Raw genomic sequence first — 21,311 nt, 5'->3', positions numbered from 1 at the left:
CTCACATCTTAAGTCGCTTATGAAGAGACTTGGTTCAAAGACTGGAAACATTTCAAACATTTTCCATTCGAAATGGGCTAAAAGTAGCTAAAGGACATAGGTCCAGCTGGTGTAAAACTGGTATTTAATTTGAAACTATTGTATTATGGAAGTTTCAAACATTTCTTTAACAGATTACACCAAAAAAAAGTCTACAATAAATACATTCTCTTTAAAATTCAAGGCATCTTATTGATAGACTCTTCTGGACTCACATTATATCTCATTTTTAAAAAGATGCAATTTAAATATTATCCGAAAGTAACCTCTTTAAAATAGAATCTTCCGTAGAATACCTTGGCAGTCCGGCCTGACCATTTCCAATAAAAGTGCATTATGTTTTCCAAAAACAGGGCCATAAATGGCAAACAGAGAGCGATTTATTTTTCGGGTGAGTGGAGTGGAGTGGATTCTCAAAGGAATACTTCGGTTGAAAGTAGAAAACAAAAAAAAAACTAAATTTATGAAGCAAATACAGAAATTCTGGGCTGCAGTGGAGTGAATGGGAAATGCGATTGGAATGCGAGAAATGCTGGTCTTAACCTGGTCCACGACCAAATGGTTCATCTCTGTGGGTTTCGCCGCTAATTGGAGCAACAGAGGCAGGAGGCAGGAGGCAGGAAGGCGGTAAAAAAAATCGATAAAATCGAAAAACTAACCAGCCCGGCAGCCACCACCGCCGCGTTTCACAATCGAACTTGCCAAATACCCTTAAATTTAATACAAATTGTGAACTTTTCTGGAAAGAGCACCTCTCTAGCCCGGAAGTGTGTGGTTTTGGGAATAAAACAGGAGCACGCGTCATAGTGGCGGACTCTCAATGGCAAGGGAATCAGGACAAGAGGCAGGACGACGCGAAGCTCTGGTCCTGTAAAGGATGGGGGAAATGGGGGAAAACCGGAACAAAGCTCGCCGAGAGCGAAACAACCACCGATGGAATGAAACAATGTTTTGTTCGCCCGGTAGGACCAAAGCAGGACTAAAGTGCCGAAAGAGACAGGACGAGCGAAGGCGAACAGGACGAACAATGCAAATGTTTGTGAGGAACTACACTCGGAAAAATTACTCATCCATAAAGTGCCATTTTAATGAAATGAAAGTCAAGCCGGATAGTTTTTTTTGGAGTGTCTTCCTGGCAGGCCAGAGTGTTTTATAGCCAACGACCTGTGCTAATCCCATAAATCCAATCCCCCCTCCCCTCCTGGCCAGCTTTTGGGGTTAGCCGGTCACACACTCGGAGCTGAAGTGGCATGCGATGGAGCTGACCAGTGTCCATGTCCAGGTGCCACTCGCCCCCCGGCCAGACCATTAAATGCAACTGCAAACTTTTCTTTTGCAGCCTCGCCAGGCGAACTTGACGACATAAATTAGAACTTTGGCCAGGGGGAAGGGGGTGGGGGGGGCTGCAGTTCCACCTCCAGAGCTTGCCCCCTCAGGTGCAGGGGCAGGTCCAAATGGAGAGCCGCCAAATAAAAACAATTGCAAAGTGCAAAACTTTATTTTCAGCTGCACTTAGTCCTGCCTGAGGTTCGGGATGCACTAGCAGGGATGCCCTACACTTAAAAAAAAAAACAAAATAAAATAACAAATAGTTTTAATTAACTGCCTTAAAAGGTACCTATTCATAAAAACTATTCGTAAAATCTCCAAATTGCTATAAGAATTTTAAACAAATTTGTCACAAAAGTGCGTGGTTCGGATTGAACCCTCTGGGATACCCTACACCTTTAAAAATAAAAAAAAAGAGTCATTCATTTATAGCTTTAAGGCAGTATATTAATGCCTTAAATGATCTCCTTCCAAATTTGTTTATTATTAAAACAGTTTATAGAAAATGTCATTAAAACTCTAAACTTTTAAAGAAAAAAGTTACAAGATGGCGAGGTTAGGGCTAAGCTATCAGGGATTCCCTACACTTAAAAAAAAAATAAAAAAAAGGATTTAGTTTAATATTTTTAACAAACTTTCCCTAAATTCACCTTGTTTTTATTATTTAATTTTTATAAACCTATTTTTTAAATAAAAACTTTAAATTTTCATAAAAACTCTGAACTTTTTCAGAAAAAAGTCACAAGATGGCGAGTTTCGGGACTAGGGGACTCTCAGGGATACCCTACGCCTTCAAAAATAAAAAGGATGTAGTTTCTAAAGGAAATTACCTTAAAAGTTCACCTTTTTATATATTTTTTTTCAAACTATTAAGAACTTTTAGAGAAAAATGCAACAATGGGCCGCCCCCAGGGACGTAAGGTCAACGGCAGCCACTAAGTGGATTGGTGTCCTGGGAACTGGCCTGGGAAGTGTGTCAGTCGAGTCAGTAGACTCCCAGAAAGCAGGCTACCAGTTCCCCGACTACCCCACATAAATTCCACTTCCCATTCAACTAAAAATAGTCAATTTCAAGTAGAAGATGAACCTTCAGGCCATCTATGACACGTGGATACCCAAGTACCTCCAGGTGCAGCCCGCCAAGATCCGGATAACGATACTCTACCGCTTCGTCTTCGCCAGCGTGCTCTGCTTCGTCCTGGACTACCAGCTCCTGGCCCTGTTCCTCTCCCTAACCCTCTTCGATGTCCGAAGGCCAGTGAGCAGCCTGAACGAGGCCTTTGGCTGGACCTTCTTCTCGGTGTACACCTCGGTGGTGATGCTGGTCATCCGGGGCGGAGTGGCAGGATACGGGTGGCTGCTCTGCAACGTGCACTACTCCGATCCGGTGCTCTGCCGGAACCGCAGAGATCGGTTCGCCGAGGAGTGGCCGCTGCTCCTGAGGATGTTCTTCGCGATCCTCTTCATCGCCACCATGACCAGCCTCCTGTACGTGTCCTTTGCGGCATCAGAGGGAGAATCTTGGCACTACCTCCTGTCCTGCGGCCTCTTCTGCGCCGTATCCTACTTTGTGAACAACTTCGAGAGGCACCTGACGAGGTTCCCCCTGCCCATGCTGCACATCGACTTCCATGCGGCCCTCCTCAACACCTGGTGGCAGATCCTGAAGCGCTCCGGCCGGGAGGCACTCTACCAGACCGTACTCTTCTCCCCGATCTACTGGTACTCGGTGGGGTGGTGTCTGGACGGCACCGTCACCGTCACCCAGACGGGTCTGCACCTCCAGGGCTGGCTGCTGTCGACCCTGATCCTGGCCAAGCTGCACATGGTGCGGAAGCTCTACGGCCTGGTGATGCAGCGCCCCTTGTCGCTCATCAACGACTCGCCGAAGCTGCACGAGACCCACGACACGTGCCTCTTCAACATCATCCTGGGCCATGTCCTGCGCTGCGTCTACACGATGCAGATGAGGCCCATACCCAGGTCCCTGCAGGTCAACAGCCTGCTGCTGCCGCTCACCATGGTGCTCAGTGTCGGCCGGATACACGGCTTCCGGATGCTGGCTTCCAGGGAGTTCTACTCCGCCATGTCGGGGAAACTGGGCCGGGAGCTATTCGCCCTCAACGACGTGAAAAATATCCATTCCAACTGGACGGAATTGCGCGACCTTCTGGTCACTGACGCCGAGGAGTTCGTGGTCCGGCTCCAGAAGTGCATCGGGAAGTGCCACGCCAACAAGGAGATTGCGGGCAAGGTGTCCAGGAGCCGAATGCGTTCTCTCACGAAGCCATCCCCGCGAAGGAAACCTGCGAAGGAACCATCCTGCGAGTGTCCTGCGAAGCCCCAGGAAACCGACTACCTGAAGTACTTGTACCTTCTGGGCCAGTCTCTGCGGAAGAGAATCCGTGAGTTTGGTCGGCGGGTCAAAGGACATCTGGCTGGACGTCGGCACTGGCAGTGCTACATGCTCGAAGTGGATGTCCTGGCGGAGCTCCACCACGAGTTGTGTTGCGGGGAGCCCCTGGTGTGGACGCTCCAGGGTCTGGTGGGTGTCTTCATGAGGTCCGTGGCGGACGATCGGTACGGGGTGGTCCAACCCGACCTGCGGCTCGTCCTTGAGACCCTGCACAAGGTGGAGCGCCAGCTGAACCTCGCCAGCGGACTCATCCACAAGAACAGGTGCAGTTGCGCCGGGACGTGCCGGAGTCACGAGCTCCTGATGGCGGCGGTCCAGCGCTGCCAGTGCCGGATGCTGGTGACCTTTGGCCCCCACCTGGACTTTATTGTCGGACGGGGCGAACTAGAGAAGGAGTTGGAGGAGAGGATGGCACTAATTTACTAATTTCTTGGTTAATTTTTGTTATTAATTTTTTTTTCTGCTGTGTTCTATTAACAAAATTATAAATTGGTCCTGGAGAGCAAAGTTTTGCTTTTTATTGAAATTAGGGGGGGTTTGAAAATTATTTTAAATAAATTCCTATCTGAAGAACCTTGGGTCCTAGCTTCAAATCGATTTTATTTTTTATTTTTGACACAAATTCTTAATATTATTTACCATGTACCTTTTTTAAAATATATATTTTATTAAAATTGAATAAAATATGTTTTTTTTTGTCCAAAAATTGTGTCTTCTGCTTTAAGGAGATTAAAAATCGAAATATCGATACGCCCTTCCAGCACTAGCATTAAAGTTTAGATATCGATAAGAAAATCGATTTATTTATTTTCCATCATTAGCATCAAAAAAATGGGAAACTTGTATAAGCCCATCACTAATATATTTATGTGGATAAATCCTGCACTAGCAATCGATAAAAATCATTATATATCGATAAAAAAAAACAATATCGTTTTTATCGCATCATTAGCATCGAAAAATGGAAATTTGGAGAAACCCTTCTAGCACTAGCAATCGATAAAAAGCATATATCGATAGAAAATAATATCGTTTTTATCGCATCATTAGCATCGAGTTGGAATATCGAACAATAATATTCTATAAATTTCAATAGTATTATTAACAAATCATGACTAAAATGTGGCTTTTTTCAAAGGACTTAGTCATCCTCCCCCCTTAGAAAGTAAAAGCACTTTAAGTACGTTCATGTTCATGTTTAAGAAAAATTAAAGAGCCAGCGGGCAGCAAAGAAAATAGATCGGCACACGGGGGGACTGGGAATGGGAATGGGACTGAGGAGACCCATCTGATTGTCTCCACTCAAGCAGCAATCTCTACACAAGAGATTTTTTGTAACACTTGCCACGCACTTTCCACTCTTATCCTCCTTCTCCTTCTCCCTTTTCTTTTTTGTTCCCTATTTTCCCTTCCTTATCAATAAAACGCTGCTCTGTTTTGTGCATTGTTGGCCGCCTAAGTGGACAAATACACCAACACTCGTGCACGGACACGCACACGCATGCATGGAGGGCACAAAGGAAGAGAGCCGAAAAGAGACTGGGGAACAATTGAATTTTCTACTTGTGCTGCTGCCGCCTCTTCTCCTTTGACTATTTTTTTTTTTTTTTTCTATTTCTTTCGTTTTTTAGTTGTTGTTCTGTGCACCTCCCACGTCTTTTCTGACTCAGGCTCGGCTCCCCCACCCCCCACTTTTTGATTGCCTTTGAAAGCGCTTTGTGTGCAAAATAGAAAAGCGAAATACAACAACAACAACAATAACAATAACAACGAGAGAGCAAAATAGAGAAATGAAAAGATCTCAACAAGTTTGCCGTTAGTCGAGTTAAGCAGATTTGCGATTGCCATTTATGCGGAGCGAGGGAGAGGGAGTGGGAGAGAGAGGGCATAGGCCAAAAAGCATAATTTCCCAGTGCACTGCCCACTGCCCCCCCTCCCACTCACCGATAAGGGTTAAAGAGCAATTGGCTAAAGAAGAAGAAGCAGCCATAAATCTGAAATCAGTACAGTGAGCGCAAAAATTATTCAAACTTTAATTATCAAAAAAAAAAGTGGGGGAAAAAATAAGAAACTATTTGTGGATGGACTATAAAGCGTGAAAAAACAGGAAAATGACGAAGAGGTAAACAGAAAAAAAAAAAAACACATCGCAAGGAGTTGGGAACAGGAGGTGTGGGGATAACTCCAGCGGAGCAGATAAGCTACAAAAATAGCAGACAAGAATCAACAAGAAACAATTCTGTGGGTTGAACTTCAAAGCACATGGAGCGATGGTGGTGTGGTGGTGGGAGTGGGGGTGGGGGGAGAGTTAATAAACAAGCCACCAAAAAGTAAATAAATAAATACGGACCAGCGCCGAAAGGCCGAAAATAGCGCAAAAGGAAATAACCAAAAGAGAGAACAAGAAGAGAAGAGGAGCACCAGCAGCTGCTGCGTCGGCGCTGACGTCGCTGTCGCCAGCTGCTCCTCATTTTCCATCTCATCTCATTCTACTCCTACTCCTGCTGTGTTTCTGCTTCCTCTTTAACAAATTAAAGACAATTACAGCCCCAACAACAACAAGCAATGCTCTTTGACTTTTCCTTTATCAGTACACTGAAATATATATAATATAATTTATTTTAAATTATACAACAATTTAAATATGTACTTAAAAGTAAAACACTTTTAAGTAAAATTAATTCCAGTAGTTTTATTAAAGTGATCTTATAACTTAAACAAAGTATTAATTTTTCTCAGTGTAGAATCAGCAGAATAAATAGAAATGCAGCGGGCGATCGTATCACTCTCTCGCTCTTGCACTTGGCTTGCAGATGCTTGTTTTTGTTTTTTTTTTGTTAGTTTCATTTATGCTGTGTTTACTTATTTGCCTCCAAGATGCGTTCATTGGCTTCACTTAACGGTTCTTTCGTAAGGAGGTGCGAATGACAAGGAGCCAATCCGGTTATCTTCCTCTCTCCTCGCACACTTACCTTTTTTTTTTTTAATTAGAATAAATCAAAACTTCTGTTGTAGTTGTATTTGTTGTTGTTGCTGTTGTAATAGCAGTCGAGCAATTTACAGTTACGACCGTAAACGCAGTCGCCGATTTTGTTGTTGTTGTTGGATTTTTATTCACGGTCTGCGGGCCAAATAAAAACAACAAATGAAATAGATTTTTGCCTTTGCTTTGCCGCTAATTGGGAAATATGAATAGTGGGAGGGGAGGGATGGAGCGAAACAGAGGGAGAGAAAATAAGAAAAATAAAAACTATAATTAAACACGTTCCAAAAAAAAAAACCCTTTAATATCCTGCGGGCACAACAACAAAAAAAAAAGTTGGAAACACGGAAAGAAGAGGAAAAAAGTAACAGAAAGTTGCAGAGAGGCGTTGGTTAGTGTGAAAGAGACGCCAGAGTGGAGAAGAACAAACAAAAAAAAACACCAAGAGAGTTGCGCAGGATATTTGTTTTATTTTTATATTTTTAATTATTTGATTAATTTGATTTATGGTGCGGGTCCATTATTTTATTCATTATTGGTGGCTCCGCTTTGTCACTTTAATTCGTTTTCAATTTTTCCACTCCGCATTCGCGCGTGTGTGTGTGTGAGCGAAAGAGAGGCAGACGGAAGGAGGGAGAGGGAGGGCGACTGCAACTCCGTTTGCTTGGTAACTTCTTTCTCTTTTTTTTTTTTTTTTTTTTTTGTACAACACACACACTCACGAAAACCCGCACACACTTGGAGTTCAGGGGGGCCTATGGGTCTTCTATTTGCAAACTGCACTCACTTTTCATTCAGCTTTTCGCACAGAAATGCCCGGATTTATTCACAAATGTTTTCTATTTTTGTTGGCCAAAAGCCGACAAACGACAACGACAAAACCGACCGACGAAGAATCGCTCCGAGAACGCGTCCGAATCGCAGTGGCGGTGAAAATTTGTGGGCAGTTGGTGGCAGCAGAGTTGCCAGCTCGGCTACTTTCTCAGCAGTCGCGCCGTTGTCTAATTGGCAACAGGGCAGTATCAGGGCGACCTTCAACACTGCCAGAAATGGGGATGCCACATTTTGTCCTTGTCACAAATTTCCACTTCCTTTTTTGTTGCTTTTTTTTTACGTTAAGTCCACCAGAATTCTGCAATTATAGTTTCAGTTTCTAGTTTTCTCTGAAATTTCTTGACTAAAACTAGGTGGCAGCATAGGAATATACCAAAAATATACCAGATATTCCAAAAAGCATTTGCCAAAAAAAGCGCAAACGGTCACTCTGCACGTAAATTTTTGCGGCGCGATTACATTTTTTGCTCAGGTTAAGTTTTTAGAAATTACCGGAGCCCCGCCAAAGCCGCCGGCCTCTTCTGTGCACCACTTTGGCCGACAGACGAAACAAGTACTAGGAGCAACCGAAAAAGACCTATTTGAAGCCGCCGACTACCGCTCTACAAAATGCAGTCTCATAGCAAAAAACGCGTTTGCTACTACTACGATAGTAAGTGTTAATAAATTAGTACCAAAAAGAGGTTACTAGATCGGGGAGTTCATCGCAGAGCTTGGTATTGAGGTTTCCAAAGCCTGCTTTGGGTTTTTTTCCGCCCGTCCGCAATTCGAGGATAGCATTTTTGTGAATTTCAATTTTTATGTCGACTGTACGCGCGCGTTGTGTCCACAGCGCACTTTTCCGCAACGACCGCCGTGCCGGTTTGTGCGTGTGCGTGTATGTACCTGTGGGTCTCTTTTCTCTCTCTCTCTCTCTCTCTTCCCACCGCCTTTGTTGTTGTTGGTGTACGAGGCGAAAGTACGAACGCTGCTACGGTCGTTCGGGTAAAGTGCACTGTGAACACAGACGCCGCCGCGACTCTCGCCGTAAAATTTTTATTCCGCATAGCGTGGCAAATAATTATTTTTTTTTTTTTCAGGCGACATTGGCAACTACTACTATGGCCAGGGACATCCGATGAAGCCACACCGCATACGCATGACCCACAACCTGCTCCTCAACTACGGACTCTACCGCAAAATGGAGATTTACGTAAGTGGGCTCCATTCCATCACCCGAGATTCTCCTCCTGGTCGAATATTTCAATGCGAGAATGTATACATTCCCTCCCCAATCGGTTGATTTGTTTATTTTCTGTGCAAACTCGAGTGATATTCGATCAGGGGGGTAGGGTGCCTCCTAAAAGATGAGCTTATTGTCATAATCCATCCATAATCCCTCCAGCGCCCTCACAAAGCCACTGCCGACGAGATGACCAAGTTCCACTCGGACGAGTACGTCCGCTTTTTGCGCTCCATCCGGCCGGACAACATGACCGAGTACAACAAGCAGATGCAGCGCTTCAACGTGGGCGAGGACTGTCCCGTCTTCGACGGCCTCTACGAGTTCTGCCAGCTGTCCGCCGGTGGATCGGTGGCCGCTGCCGTCAAGCTGAACAAGCAGGCCTCGGAAATCTGCATCAATTGGGGCGGCGGCCTGCATCACGCCAAGAAATCGGAAGCCTCCGGCTTCTGCTACGTTAATGATATTGTGCTTGGAATTTTGGAGCTACTGAAGTACCACCAGCGTGTTCTCTACATCGACATCGATGTGCATCACGGCGACGGTGTGGAGGAGGCGTTCTACACGACCGATCGAGTGATGACCGTGAGCTTCCACAAGTACGGCGAGTACTTCCCGGGCACCGGCGATCTCCGGGACATCGGTGCCGGCAAGGGAAAGTACTATGCCGTGAACATACCACTGCGCGACGGCATGGACGATGATGCCTATGAGAGTATCTTTGTGCCGATTATCAGCAAAGTTATGGAGACATTCCAGCCGGCGGCAGTGGTGCTGCAGTGTGGCGCCGATTCCCTCACCGGCGATCGCCTCGGCTGCTTCAACCTGACGGTGAAGGGCCATGGGAAGTGCGTGGAGTTCGTGAAGAAGTACAATCTGCCATTCCTGATGGTCGGCGGCGGTGGCTACACCATCCGCAACGTCTCCCGCTGCTGGACGTACGAGACGTCGGTGGCCCTGGCCGTGGAGATCGCCAATGAGCTGCCCTACAACGACTACTTCGAGTACTTTGGCCCGGACTTCAAGCTCCACATCAGTCCCAGTAATATGACGAATCAGAACACATCCGAGTACCTGGAGAAGATCAAGAACCGGCTGTTCGAGAACCTGCGCATGCTGCCCCATGCACCCGGCGTACAGATTCAGTCGATACCCGAGGACGCGATCAACGACGAGTCCGAGGACGAGGACAAGGTAGACAAGGATGACCGACTGCCGCAGAGCGACAAGGATAAGCGCATCGTGCCGGAGAACGAGTACTCGGACTCGGAGGACGAGGGCGAGGGCGGCAGGCGCGACAACCGGACGTACAAGGGCCAGAGGAAGCGACCGCGCCTGGACAAGGACACCAACAGCAACAAGGCCTCCTCGGAGACTTCCAGCGAAATCAAGGATGAAAAGGAGAAGGGTGGGTATTCTCTTCAGTCCTTTATTTATAACCATTCTATTGAGGATTAAGGCTGGAACTAATTTTAGTTAATCCCTTCTAGGTGACGGAGCTGACGGCGAGGAATCCACGGCTTCCAACACGAATAGCACCAGCAACATCAACAGCAACAACAAGAGCGACAACGATGCTGGAGCGACGGCCGGCACTGGATCTGGCTCGGGCTCAGGATCCGGATCCGGAACTGGCGCCAAGGGCACCAAGGAGAACAACATATGACGTGGCGGCCGCAATTGGTTATAGAAGCCAATTAAACGACCGCCGAAGTACAAGCCGCCGGACTTCCCCTAGCGGCGTGTACCTTCCCCGCCTCACTCCGCCCCCGACGTCCACAGTCCATGAGCCGTCATCCAAATCCCCAGCGGCCATCAGCGCCCCTCTTTTCTTCACTTGTCGTGTGACCCGCCCGCTCTTCTCTCTTCCCCCCCCCAAATATCAAATCCTATCTATAGTTTGTAAGTCAGATCTGGGGATATGTTCAGTCGGGAGGGGGGGATGGACTTAAACGTAATCTTTGGGCGGGACTTGAACTCATCGTAAGCTAAAATACAATTTATTGTAAGGCAATTCTGTGTAGATCGAAAGTTTTTAATGTAAGCTAGAACAGCTGCGCCCAACCGATCCAAAGTGGCTATTCAGGCAGAAAATAATCTTATCCAATAAATATTTATACTTAAGTGGAGTTTTGTTTCTGTTTTCGGATTCTGGGAGTCAAGTAGCTCTAAGGCTTGAAGATTGGATTTCAATGAGATATCTTAAGGAAATTTTAGATGATTTTTTCATAGATTTTTGCTTGATAAACATTAATTTTAAGGCAAATTAAACTTGAATCTGAATTAGAAGTATATAGTAGAAAGTTTAGCATTGATTTTTTATATTTTTAGAGTCAAAAAGGCTCATAATGTTACCAAATTCTACTCATTTCTACTATACATAAAAAAACATAAAAAAAGAACAAAAATTTAAATAATAAGTTGGAATTAGGTGGAAGAAATTGGAAAAGGTGGAATTATGAGGGAGGTTATAGACGAAGGTTATTTTATTTAAAACGGGTTTTGGAAATAAAATACGCATATATCTTAGTAGTTAATACTTCTGCCAATAATCCAAAACTCGTCCGATTTGTATCTGATTCCTCTTTTAAAGTTGTGCTTAATTCCAGTAGCCATTTCTCGAAATCCTTCCAAATCCCTCCAAATACTCTAAATAAAATAACTTTCGAAATATTTCAATCGGTAACAGTTTATTTAAATTTAATAAAATTTGTTCAGTGGTCTAGCTAACATTTCGTAAAGTTTGTAACTGGAACTAGATTTCAATAGCTTGAGGTTGTGGCCGGGAAATCTAGTTGGAAGGAGTCCAGACTGGGTCTTCTCGGTCTGGGTGGGCCAGTTGACAGTTTGTGACTAGTCGGTGAGGCTTTGGGAGGCGGCTGGCCTGGCTGCGAAAAACTGGCTGGCTGCGGTGCTAATCTAGCGATAATATCGAGTCGATGCTGGTGCGATTACTGCGCGGCTGCAGTCGCGGTCCACCCAAGTAACTAATTGGATTCGCGAACTGGCGCTGCAGGAGGGAGCTATCGAGGAAAACGGGAGCGCAGGGGGCCGGTTTGGCGCGCTGTCGTCGTGCCACCACTACCGGAGGTGGTTTTTCATCAGACGGGGTGGTGCGGGGGGAGGTGGTGGTGGGCGCTGTTTGGGTGGACCCTGTTCTGGCATTTGCGGCGACATCAAAGGGATGCTTCTGCTCCTGTTCTGGCTCCTCCTGCTCCTGTGGATCCTCTGTGTCATCGGGCGCTTTGTGGCGGGATTTGTGTCGTTGCGGCTGCTGTTTCTCCTGATTCTCCTGATGCTGCGCTTTCTGGGGGAGATTGGGCATGAAAATGGCACCGAGTGGGACATCGAGTGGGGACAAAGACAGATGTGAGAGGGAGAAGTGGTTCAGGAATTTAGATCAAATATTTTTCAGGGTTTAATTCTATTTGGCTTTAGTTCAAAGTGAAGTTCGATGGACATGGACATGGACAGTGAAGGGTTCATGGGTTCGAAGTGTGGGTGTGAACGTGTCCGGAGAAGAGATAAAGTTTTATAATTATTTAGAGGCTTTGAGAGAGACAGACAGAAAGGAGTAGGGACATTAAGGATACACAGTTTGCTTTTTTCCTAAAAGGAATTTTGGTACCTGTCGTGATCTGGCACTTTTTTGTTATTAATATAAAGTCTGTATATCGACCTGACATGATAATGTACTTTTCAAAATTCAATGAATATGTATGTATCCAAAAAAATGGCCAAAAAATAAGATTTCCAAACAAGTTCATAAATCAAATCCAAACTAAACCCCTTTAGTTCACAACTTTTATTTTTTCAAGTGTGTCTTTTTTGTTGTGCCTGTGTGTGTGTGTGTATTTGCATGTCCTGTATTGCATTTTGGAGCATGTCCTGTTCTGTTCTGGGTCCACCGTCTAAAATCCATTTTGCTGCCCGTTAAGCCGGGCCCCAAGGATCTGGCCAACAATGGCGCTGGCTGCCGTCCCCGAGAGCTGGATGCTGGTGTCTTGGTTACACGAAACCCGCCAGTCACTTTGCAGCACTTTGTGTGGCAGGACGCCTGCCTGCCCCCCACCCTGCCTGCCGCCCCAGGAGTTTAAGGCGTGGCAAACAACCGAAAATCAACTGCAGGGCAAGCGGCTAACGCGTTTCTCGGCCAAGTCGAGTGAAAATGTGTTGCATTTAAATACATTCTCTATTGGGAGAATGTGAGAAACTATGGCAACTTCAAGGATATTCCAAAAATATCCTGTTTAAATGTACACCATTTCAAGGATTTAAGTTTTCCGCCAAATGGTCAAAGTAATAAAATATAAACTAAAACTCACAACAAAATGCATAAAATAGCAGTTAAAGCGAAATGCATTTAAAATGTTATTTTTGCGCGGCAGCCTTTGCGTTTCATAGTTTTCCATTTTTCCATTTTCCAGAGACCCATTTCAGTTTCATTTTTGCGCGATTTTATTGTTCTTAGCTTAAGGTTACTGCCGGAGCAAAAACAATAAGCAGAACTTGCACTTTCATGCAGAAGCAGCACACTGACACACTTCTGTGTGGCCCCTCAACGGGTCGTCCCAGTCGTCCCACAGTCCTTTGGCAGCCATATTAACATCGTTCTTCTGACATTTTTCATAGCATACGTGGCGGGGCATGCATTTCAAATACACGTGTTTCTCTGTATTTGTGCGGACTTTGCCAAGTCATCATGCCACGGTGGGATATATTAATTTATTACCTGCCAGCAGAAGTATTCTTGGAAAAATAACAATACAAATATATCTGTATATAATATGTACATATGTTTAAAAATTTAAAAAGCTATGTAGAAAAATTTTGTCAAAATGGGCAATTTTTTAGAGGAGTGTGTATAAATTTTTATTTTAGTTCCCTACTACTGGCTTGTTTCAATGACCTAGTCCCAAATCACCCATAAGTATGGAACATTTTATTTTAATAATTTATTTTTGAAAGTTAATTTAGAAAGTGAAGACTACCAGGTATCTTATAGTCGTGAAACTCAATTATAGCCTTCCTTGTTTGTTTTTGATTTATTATTTTTCCTAGATTTTGTTAAAACTAACTATCAACCATTGTGGCCATGTTTCATCCACTCTGCATCCATACAGAGCCAGAGCCGCATTCTGGACGGGCGTCGGTTGAATATATTTATTACACATGTTGAACAATGTAAGCACAAGTTTGGCTGCTCATTTGGCCGATGGTCAACAAGCAAATGCCTTGTTAACCATTATGGGCCATGTTTTAATGTGGCAACACACAAAACGACACACAACAAGGACAACAGCAACAGCAACGACAGAAAAAACGACAATAACTTTTCGCATTAAATGAATGCCAAGTGGCATTGAGACAGGACTCGGAGTGAGTTGCGAGAGGGTCTGAAATTGAGTGGAAAGGAGACGGAAAAGCAAAGAAAAGAAAAAGTTTGCTTTTTTTTCAACTTTCAACACGGAAATTAATAACAAATTGCTTTAAGCCACCATGAGGATTACGTCCTGCTCTGCCACTCAGCTTAACAGGACTGCGAATGTGGCTGTATTTTCCCTAGATATCCTGGGAGACCCTAGAAATAAAATGATTTTTTTAAGAAAAAAACTATGTTTTCAAAGTAACAAAAATATTCTTAAAAATACCGTCAACACCTGCTTATATTCCTGAGCCATTTCAGCATTTTTCCATAAATACTTGTATATATTTATAGCCTGGTCCGCTTTTTCCAAACAACTTCTTAAGCTCCAGCCTTCAATCGACATGAGAAAAGTTTTCCCAGCACAATAAACACTTCATTGTGTACTTGAGTTAATTTGTCAGAAAAGTCGGACCATCAGGGCCAACACACACATACAATATGTTAAAAATTATTGAAAAAGTTTCGAGTGGAAATGGCAGCGTAAGATGCCAACTGATGTATTTTCATTAAATCGCTAGGCTACTAGGAGAGGACATTCCCGTCCTTCGCTTAACTACTGTTCTGTGGACCAAAGCAATTGTTGTACATAGAACATGAATAATGCATGCTGTAAAAGTTTTATGAAAATTCACCGACAAGGAAATGCCACAGAAACGCCACCACAGAAAACAAACAAAATTCGAAAAGTGTGTCAAAAGCAAAAAATATTAAAACTAGCTGGTAACCAACGTTTGCAATTAGTTTCAGCTTTTGGGTATTCATGAAATGATGGTTTAAAAATTGAAATAAAAAAATTTTAAAATATATATAGTTCTGTACTTTTTTAATAAAAAAATAAGTTCGTTTTCAGAATTTGCCTATTAGGATTATAATTTTTTCAAATTAATAATAATAAGACAAGGAAAAACTACCTCATTTACTCAAAAATTATTTTAATTTTTCTTCTGTCCCTAAATTTTGTGTTGAAATTGTGGAGAATGTTGATCCGTAGTATGTCCTCCTAAGTGCTGTTGTAATTTTAAAAATTCCCAGCTGCAGAGAAATGGAAACATTCGAGTTGCCATCGGGACTCCTGGGTGTCCTTTGTTTTTGCGCTTAGGTTGGGATCAGCTCCACTTCCGCAGCCAGAGTCCTTTGTTGTGAGTCCTTTAGGGCTCCTTGTGCTCCTGCTGCTGTTCAATAAACTGTAATTCGTGCGCCACTTCCATGTGCATTCATTTGTCGCCAGCTCAGATACTCGCACACACCACTCGTACTCTGACGACGGCACTCAGTTGCACGCACACACACTCGAATGGGTGGCGGTGCACATGGCGTATGAGTGACATTTAATTAAAATTTATGTAGTATAAAAAGGCAAAAAATTGTCTACAACCCAAAACGCTGCTACTGGTGGTTCTGTTGCTGCTTCTGCCACTGCCTGCCAGTTCAAATTTATGCAACGCACCATTTTGTTTGAGTTGTATTAAATGTTCGCAGTTTTGTTGCCTGCCCAGGCCTGGTAATCATGTGTAAATTTGTTTTTACACCCATTACAAGTGCAGGACCCGCCTGTCCTGACAATGCTGCCTGCTAGGACCACGCCAGGACCCTTGCTATACGGAAGCGTAATCAAATATTTAAATGGAAAAATTGCACTTTTGCAAACAGGACGAGATAAGGTGAGAAAGTGCTTTTACAAATGACTGAAGCTTAATTTAAGTTTTCTGCCATCTTTGGATAGATCTGAGATTATAACTCAGGTTTGATTTTGTAAAATGAAGTCCTTTATTATATATGTAGAAGTCCTTTATTTCTTTATGGCATATAATAGTGCAAGCTATTTCAAATCTTACTAAAGAACTATATAATAACTATATTATAATAACTATTTAAACTTTTGAAATATCACTTTAGCTGTTCTAAAAAAATATATATATAATATAAATTAAATTATTTCTTGTCTTTGGGAAGTGCTTTCTTCTTGTTCATCATCCATTGTTGCATCTGCATCCGTCTGTAGTGGAGATGGCGTTGCAGGCTCTTCTTGAAGAGCGTCTCCCGGGCAAGAATCTCCAGATCCTCGAAGCTGCACTGCCTGATGTTCTGCTTAGTCCTGGCGATTAGCTCGCTGGTCAGATGAATCTTGGTTACAGAGGCCCTTGAAGAATGCACCTTTCGGCGTCTAAGCTCCTCGCGGTGCATGAACATGGCGTATGCCGCGGTGGGTGAACGTGGCGGCGAGTTCTCCAGTCCCTGGCCAGGACTCTGCTCCTGTCCGGACTTGCCCTGGGACACACTTTTCTGCTGCAGAAGGCACATGTCGGTTCTTGGATGGTTCGATTGCGTTTGCTGGTTACGTCAGCGATGCCTCGCTATTTTATACTCCGGCGGACTGGTCGGATTTATTTCTGACCTGCCCATTCATGAGACCTAGGCCGCAGGTCAATCGGTTTCCTCCAGTCCGAAAACTGACCTGGGAGCTATTTTTTTGTGGTCATTAGATTTTTTACAGCCAGCTGCTTGACAGCGCGCAGTGGATTAAAAAAATGTAATCCCATTCATTACCTAAAAAGTGTCGTAAAGTTGGCAAAACGGTGGAAAAAAGTCCGTTCTGTGTTGGTCGCTCGCTAATCCGGATATATAACCGGATTAAGTCAAACTAAACTGTTTATGGGTCAAGTGAGCGACGTTTCTGGCATTTTCGCCTTTCTTCTGCCGTCCTACGTTGCGGTCTCTCCGGCGGTTAGGTGGTTCCCGCTCCTAATCCTTTTGCCAGTGTCCTTTAACAAACAGCAATACCGTCAATTAGCGTCATAATGAAGCGACAGCTGATAGCCCGTCCGATGGCCAGATACCCAGAGATTCTTTGGCTCTCAATTTTTGGGAAATTTACATCGTAACGGGTTAAAAACAGGCGCCAGCCCCGGGGCGAAGGAGGGTCGACTGCATAGCTGAAGGCCGGCTAAAATGACCAGCTGACCCAATTTGTAAACATCCAAGCTAAATATTTGACTTTGATCGCCGGCCACGACCGCAACATCTTTATTATTCGCCAGAAGTACAGTAGAGACAACTTTCAAGATTTTTTAAAATAATATTTATGTTAAAGTTTGTATGAATATTAAGGATTATATATTGAAAGTGTCAAAACAGTTTATCCCTTTGATGTCTTTAATAATTTAAAAACAGTGCCACCATTAACTTTATTTATTTCCCATAAAAACTTCGACTGGCAGATAACCTTTCACATTTTCTATCCGATTTGAATAATCTCATAAGAGCCAATTCCACTGTACTTTGTGTTATTTTTTCATAAAATCATGCTCGAGGGCAAAAGAGCGATATAAACTCATTACATTGGCTTGACTGCTGTTGATGTTGTTGCCACTTTTGATGGGGCTGCTATTGCTTATTCCAGCGTATTTTGCAATGAGGTCCTGGCGTGTCCCGGCTACCAGCTACCAGTGTACAGAATATTCGGCATCCCCTTTTTCGGGTTTCACTATGAAAAGGGTTTCCCGGGCTGGCCAAGAGTCTGGGCCGTGCTCTCTATGTGCGAAAATCACAACATTTTAATCTCATAATCTGAATTTATGTGCGGACTCAATTTCGTTATACTTAAGGACATTTTATGCGGTTATTTTATGCAGCAGCCGAAACTAAAGAAGCTCAAAGGAAGCCGAGAGCCAGACAAGTTCCCCTCTTGCCTGTACCCCCAAAAACCCACTTGCACACATTTTGCGGTGCCACTGGCACCCTTCAATTCAAAGGAAACTAAAGGATATGCACTCGACAAAGTCAAATATTAAATTATATTTTTGGATTGGAAAACATGCTAATAATAGGTATAATAGGGTTTTTTTAAATTTATTTTTAGAGCCTACGTAGTACGTACTTTATAAAATGGATGTTTCTAAAACATATCAGTGAAAAGTTTAGTTAAATCTGATTATTATATATGAAGATTAATCCCAATAGAATAACTCATAGAAGTAAAATTCGATAGATTTTCAACAAGAATTTGAAACTGATGGAAAATAGACTCAAAAATTTGAACTCTTTTTTCTCAAAATCATGCATTGGAAGTCGGTGATATTTTGTATATAATCTAACGACACATTAACGAAGGATATTTTTTTCAGACCATTCTTTTGGGATGGAAGTGGTAGTCTCAACATTATGGGATCATAAAATTTTAATAAATAAGAAATAAAAAATATATGTTGGGAGAATATTTAAAGAGGTTTACTTGAAAAATAATAAAGAAATTCTATTAAATTCATAAAGAGTGATGAATGGGAAAAAAATATAATACTATCTTGGAAAAATGTAAAATAAATTTTTTTGCTGTGCTTGCATTAAGTACATCAAATATGGGAAAGAGCCAGAGCATGTGTGTGGGCACTTGAGATTCTCTATGGTCGCACAAAACACATTAGTTAAAAGTACTGACCAACAAAGCCACTAACAAGCTGTTGGTTACCTCCGTCCCCACCGCGCCCCATATCGAGCTCCCGCTAAAGCCCCCTCTCTGGTAGGACTCTCAGCATCCGAAAAGCAGCATCCCCCCTTGGGTTGGAGCGCAGTACATCCCACAATTTCGCCTCACATATTGAAGTGCCATTATGTGCGCTTTACTTTTTCCATCTTCTCCGACTTCATCGCTCCTTGTTGTTGTGTCAATGTCGATATTGTTGCTGCTTTCTCCGCTTTCTCTGCTTTCTCTGCTTTCTCTGGGCTCTGTGTTCTGCGTTCTGTGTTTTGTGCTGTCGTCAGCATTTCTGTTGTTGTTGGAAAGTTTTTTAATAAACGAATTTAAATGAATTGATGTATGGCCGAGTTGTTCGGCGTAATTGCTCATCATTTAATATGAAAGAAGTTTAAGTTAAAGTTGCTTCATTGCCCAAAGAACTTTTATTACCTTCGTATATCACACAGCATGAATGAAAATTATAAAAACAAAAGGGAAAATTGCACCGAGGCAAAATAATGAAAGTTGTGCAATTCTTAAAACTTAATGGAGGCAACTTTGCGCTCCAATTTTTTTACATCAAAAATTGTGAGAGAGAGAGCTATCTTCAGCTTATCTTAAATGGTATTATTTTACATTAAAGTTTGTGAACTTCCAAAGAATTTTAAACATACGAGAGTATTGGAAAGATAACTCTTAGCTTAGGAAATTAGTTTTCAATGTGATGGTTGCTTTATAGATTTTTGTAAAATTTCTTAATGCTATTCTAACTATAAACTAACATGGTTTGCCTGAAAAAACTTATCCCGTAGTTCGTCTAACTAATTCTATCGAGTGTTTCAAGGCATGAATGCATGTAAATATCATTTTGTTATTTATCAAAGTTAAAGCCATAGTTTTGAATTCCTTTCCCACAAACTTTGACACAGAGTTTCCTGCCACGTTCCTGTCCAAGTTTTATTCAGTTCAATTTTCGGTTGCTTTGTTCCGGCAAAAAGTTGGTTTCTGCCCATTTTTAAAAGAATATTCATGTCGATGGGCAGACAGCTTTCTTTGTGCAACAATCCAACGACTTTTCTCTTTTCAATTTGTGTTATATGTTTTGCCTTTCATACTGCCGTACTGTCGTACTGTCGCACTTTGACTTTGTCTCAGTGCCAGGTTTTTATTTATACAAATTGCTTTTGTTTCGGCCCTCATGCCTTACGCTTTGTTTATTCTAGCCGGCTGTGTTTTCTTGCCATCAATTTGCCTAAATATTTATGCTTTTTTACATCCTTTGGCGCTTCTGAATGCTTTCTGCATTCGTCCTGGTGGTTTTCCGTCAGTTTCGGGTCGTTGTGGCCCGTCTATTGACGCCATGGTATCCATTTTGCTTGCCGCTCGACTTGCGACTCCCATTCCCATTCCCATTGCCATTGCTATTGCCGTTGCTGTTGCCGTTGGAGTTGGCCAAATCCACATCCGTTTCGGCCACGATTGGCGGGCCCCAAGAAACTTGTCGCCGCACAGTTGCCGGTCCAGCACCACCAGAACCAGAACCCGATCCGGTACCAGGACCAGGACTAGCACCAGGAGCACCTCCTGGGCCCCCAGATCCTGGCTTTCGTCGCTTGGAGCTGTGCTGCTGAAGTGTCGCCCCTCTTTGTGGCATTTGTCGTTGTTGTTGCGGCAACGGCTGCTGCTTTTGAGTTTCATGTTGCTGCTGCTGCTGCTGCTGTGGCTGTCAAAGTGCAGAAATGTTTCGGATTGCTTTTTATTAAAAACTTTTGCATCCCATATTGTTCTACGGGTGTTACATATTTTAATTGTTGGCTTGCAAGTTTTCATATTAAAAGATTTTCTCTGATTAGTCCTATTTCATTCCATTCTCATTATATGATAGTTGACATGCAGGTATATTACTTGTTTATTAGTGTTTAATTAAGTGTGTTTGGCATTCCGGAGATGTTAGTGGTACATATCAGATTGGAGAAATCCTTGTTATTTTTGGAATGCAATTTAAAGTTTATTGTTCTCTGAAGGGTTATCGGAATAAGGTCACCCATTCAAATATGAAATATTGGGCCCGAAGCCCAACTCATTGTGTGACTTTCATTGTACTTTTTCGTGCATTTGATTGTTTTTTTTTACCTAAACATACAATGCCAAGCTGGACGTCATACACGTATTTGTCAAATGCTGGCTAATTAAAATTTTTGCCATAAAAGCAACCTACACTGGGTTAAATATTAAATTGTCTGTTTGAAAAGCGAAAAAGCAGCCAACCAATATTATTTTAATAAAAGTTTATAACATTGCTTGATATAATTGATTTGGTCAACAGCCCCGAGCGCTTCTCCTTTAATTACCTTAAAATTTCGGTTATAAATAAATTGAAAATGGATCCGCTTTTGATACAAAATTAATATAATTTTGGTATAAAAGTTTGCAGAGTTCCAATCACACCCACCACCTCCCTTGTTTATTAAATTGTGGCTTTTGCTTTAATTTACACATCAGTAGCTCGGGTCGACATCTTTGCCTTCATTAGGATTTATAGAAAACTTGAACAAACAACACACAATCTATGCTTCGGTCTCTATATATGGGAGATGGGCTGTGGGT

General features: G+C 42.9%; 5 protein-coding genes across 10 annotated transcripts in view; 2 read left to right on the top strand and 3 right to left on the bottom strand.

Moving 5' to 3' along the window:
• The window catches only part of LOC6507355 (tyrosine-protein kinase Src64B), a 42,446-nt gene extending 34,663 nt beyond the window's left edge, over positions 1 to 7,783 (bottom strand). Inside the window, exons 1-2 of one of the 3 annotated variants that reach the window (XM_044714516.1) lie at positions 7,555 to 7,783; positions 6,757 to 6,959 (exon numbers count right to left, since the gene is read on the bottom strand). The gene's annotated coding sequence lies outside the window, so the exon portion shown is untranslated. The remainder of the gene's footprint in view (positions 1 to 6,756; positions 6,960 to 7,554) is intronic. The other 2 variants (XM_014909687.3, XM_001956148.4) reach the window with 2 other exon arrangements.
• Positions 2,348 to 4,504, top strand: LOC6507710. The gene has a single exon (XM_001956150.4). It carries the CDS (start codon positions 2,450 to 2,452, stop codon positions 4,208 to 4,210), a length of 1,761 nt encoding a protein of 586 aa, XP_001956186.1. The 5' UTR covers positions 2,348 to 2,449; the 3' UTR covers positions 4,211 to 4,504.
• Positions 7,784 to 7,992: 209 nt separating the features above from the next.
• Positions 7,993 to 10,947, top strand: LOC6507711 (histone deacetylase HDAC1). The gene is made up of 4 exons (XM_001956151.4): positions 7,993 to 8,253; positions 8,681 to 8,793; positions 8,986 to 10,231; positions 10,314 to 10,947. Exons 1-4 carry the CDS (start codon positions 8,211 to 8,213, stop codon positions 10,487 to 10,489), a joined length of 1,578 nt encoding a protein of 525 aa, XP_001956187.1. The 5' UTR covers positions 7,993 to 8,210; the 3' UTR covers positions 10,490 to 10,947.
• A 547-nt stretch (positions 10,948 to 11,494) lies between these two features.
• Positions 11,495 to 21,311, bottom strand: part of LOC6507352 (contactin-associated protein-like 2) — a 59,179-nt gene continuing 49,362 nt past the window's right edge. For 2 of the 4 annotated variants that reach the window (XM_001956156.4, XM_032454674.2), the window contains exon 21: positions 19,119 to 20,427. In XM_001956156.4, coding sequence (XP_001956192.2) covers positions 20,029 to 20,427 — 399 coding nt within the window. In that variant the 3' untranslated portion in view covers positions 19,119 to 20,028. Of the gene's footprint in view, positions 12,256 to 19,118; positions 20,428 to 21,311 lie in introns of those variants that run through there. The other 2 variants (XM_014909685.3, XM_014909686.3) reach the window with 2 other exon arrangements.
• On the bottom strand, positions 16,000 to 18,980 carry LOC6507353. The gene has a single exon (XM_032454677.2). The coding sequence runs from the start codon at positions 16,550 to 16,552 to the stop codon at positions 16,184 to 16,186; it is 369 nt and encodes a 122-aa protein (XP_032310568.1). The 5' UTR covers positions 16,553 to 18,980; the 3' UTR covers positions 16,000 to 16,183.

This window comes from Drosophila ananassae, chromosome 2R, assembly GCF_017639315.1.
Source record: "Drosophila ananassae strain 14024-0371.13 chromosome 2R, ASM1763931v2, whole genome shotgun sequence".
NCBI lineage: Eukaryota > Metazoa > Arthropoda > Insecta > Diptera > Drosophilidae > Drosophila > Drosophila ananassae.
The sequence above is the reverse complement of the archived record's forward strand: the minus strand, read 5'-3'. Positions and strand labels throughout refer to the sequence as shown.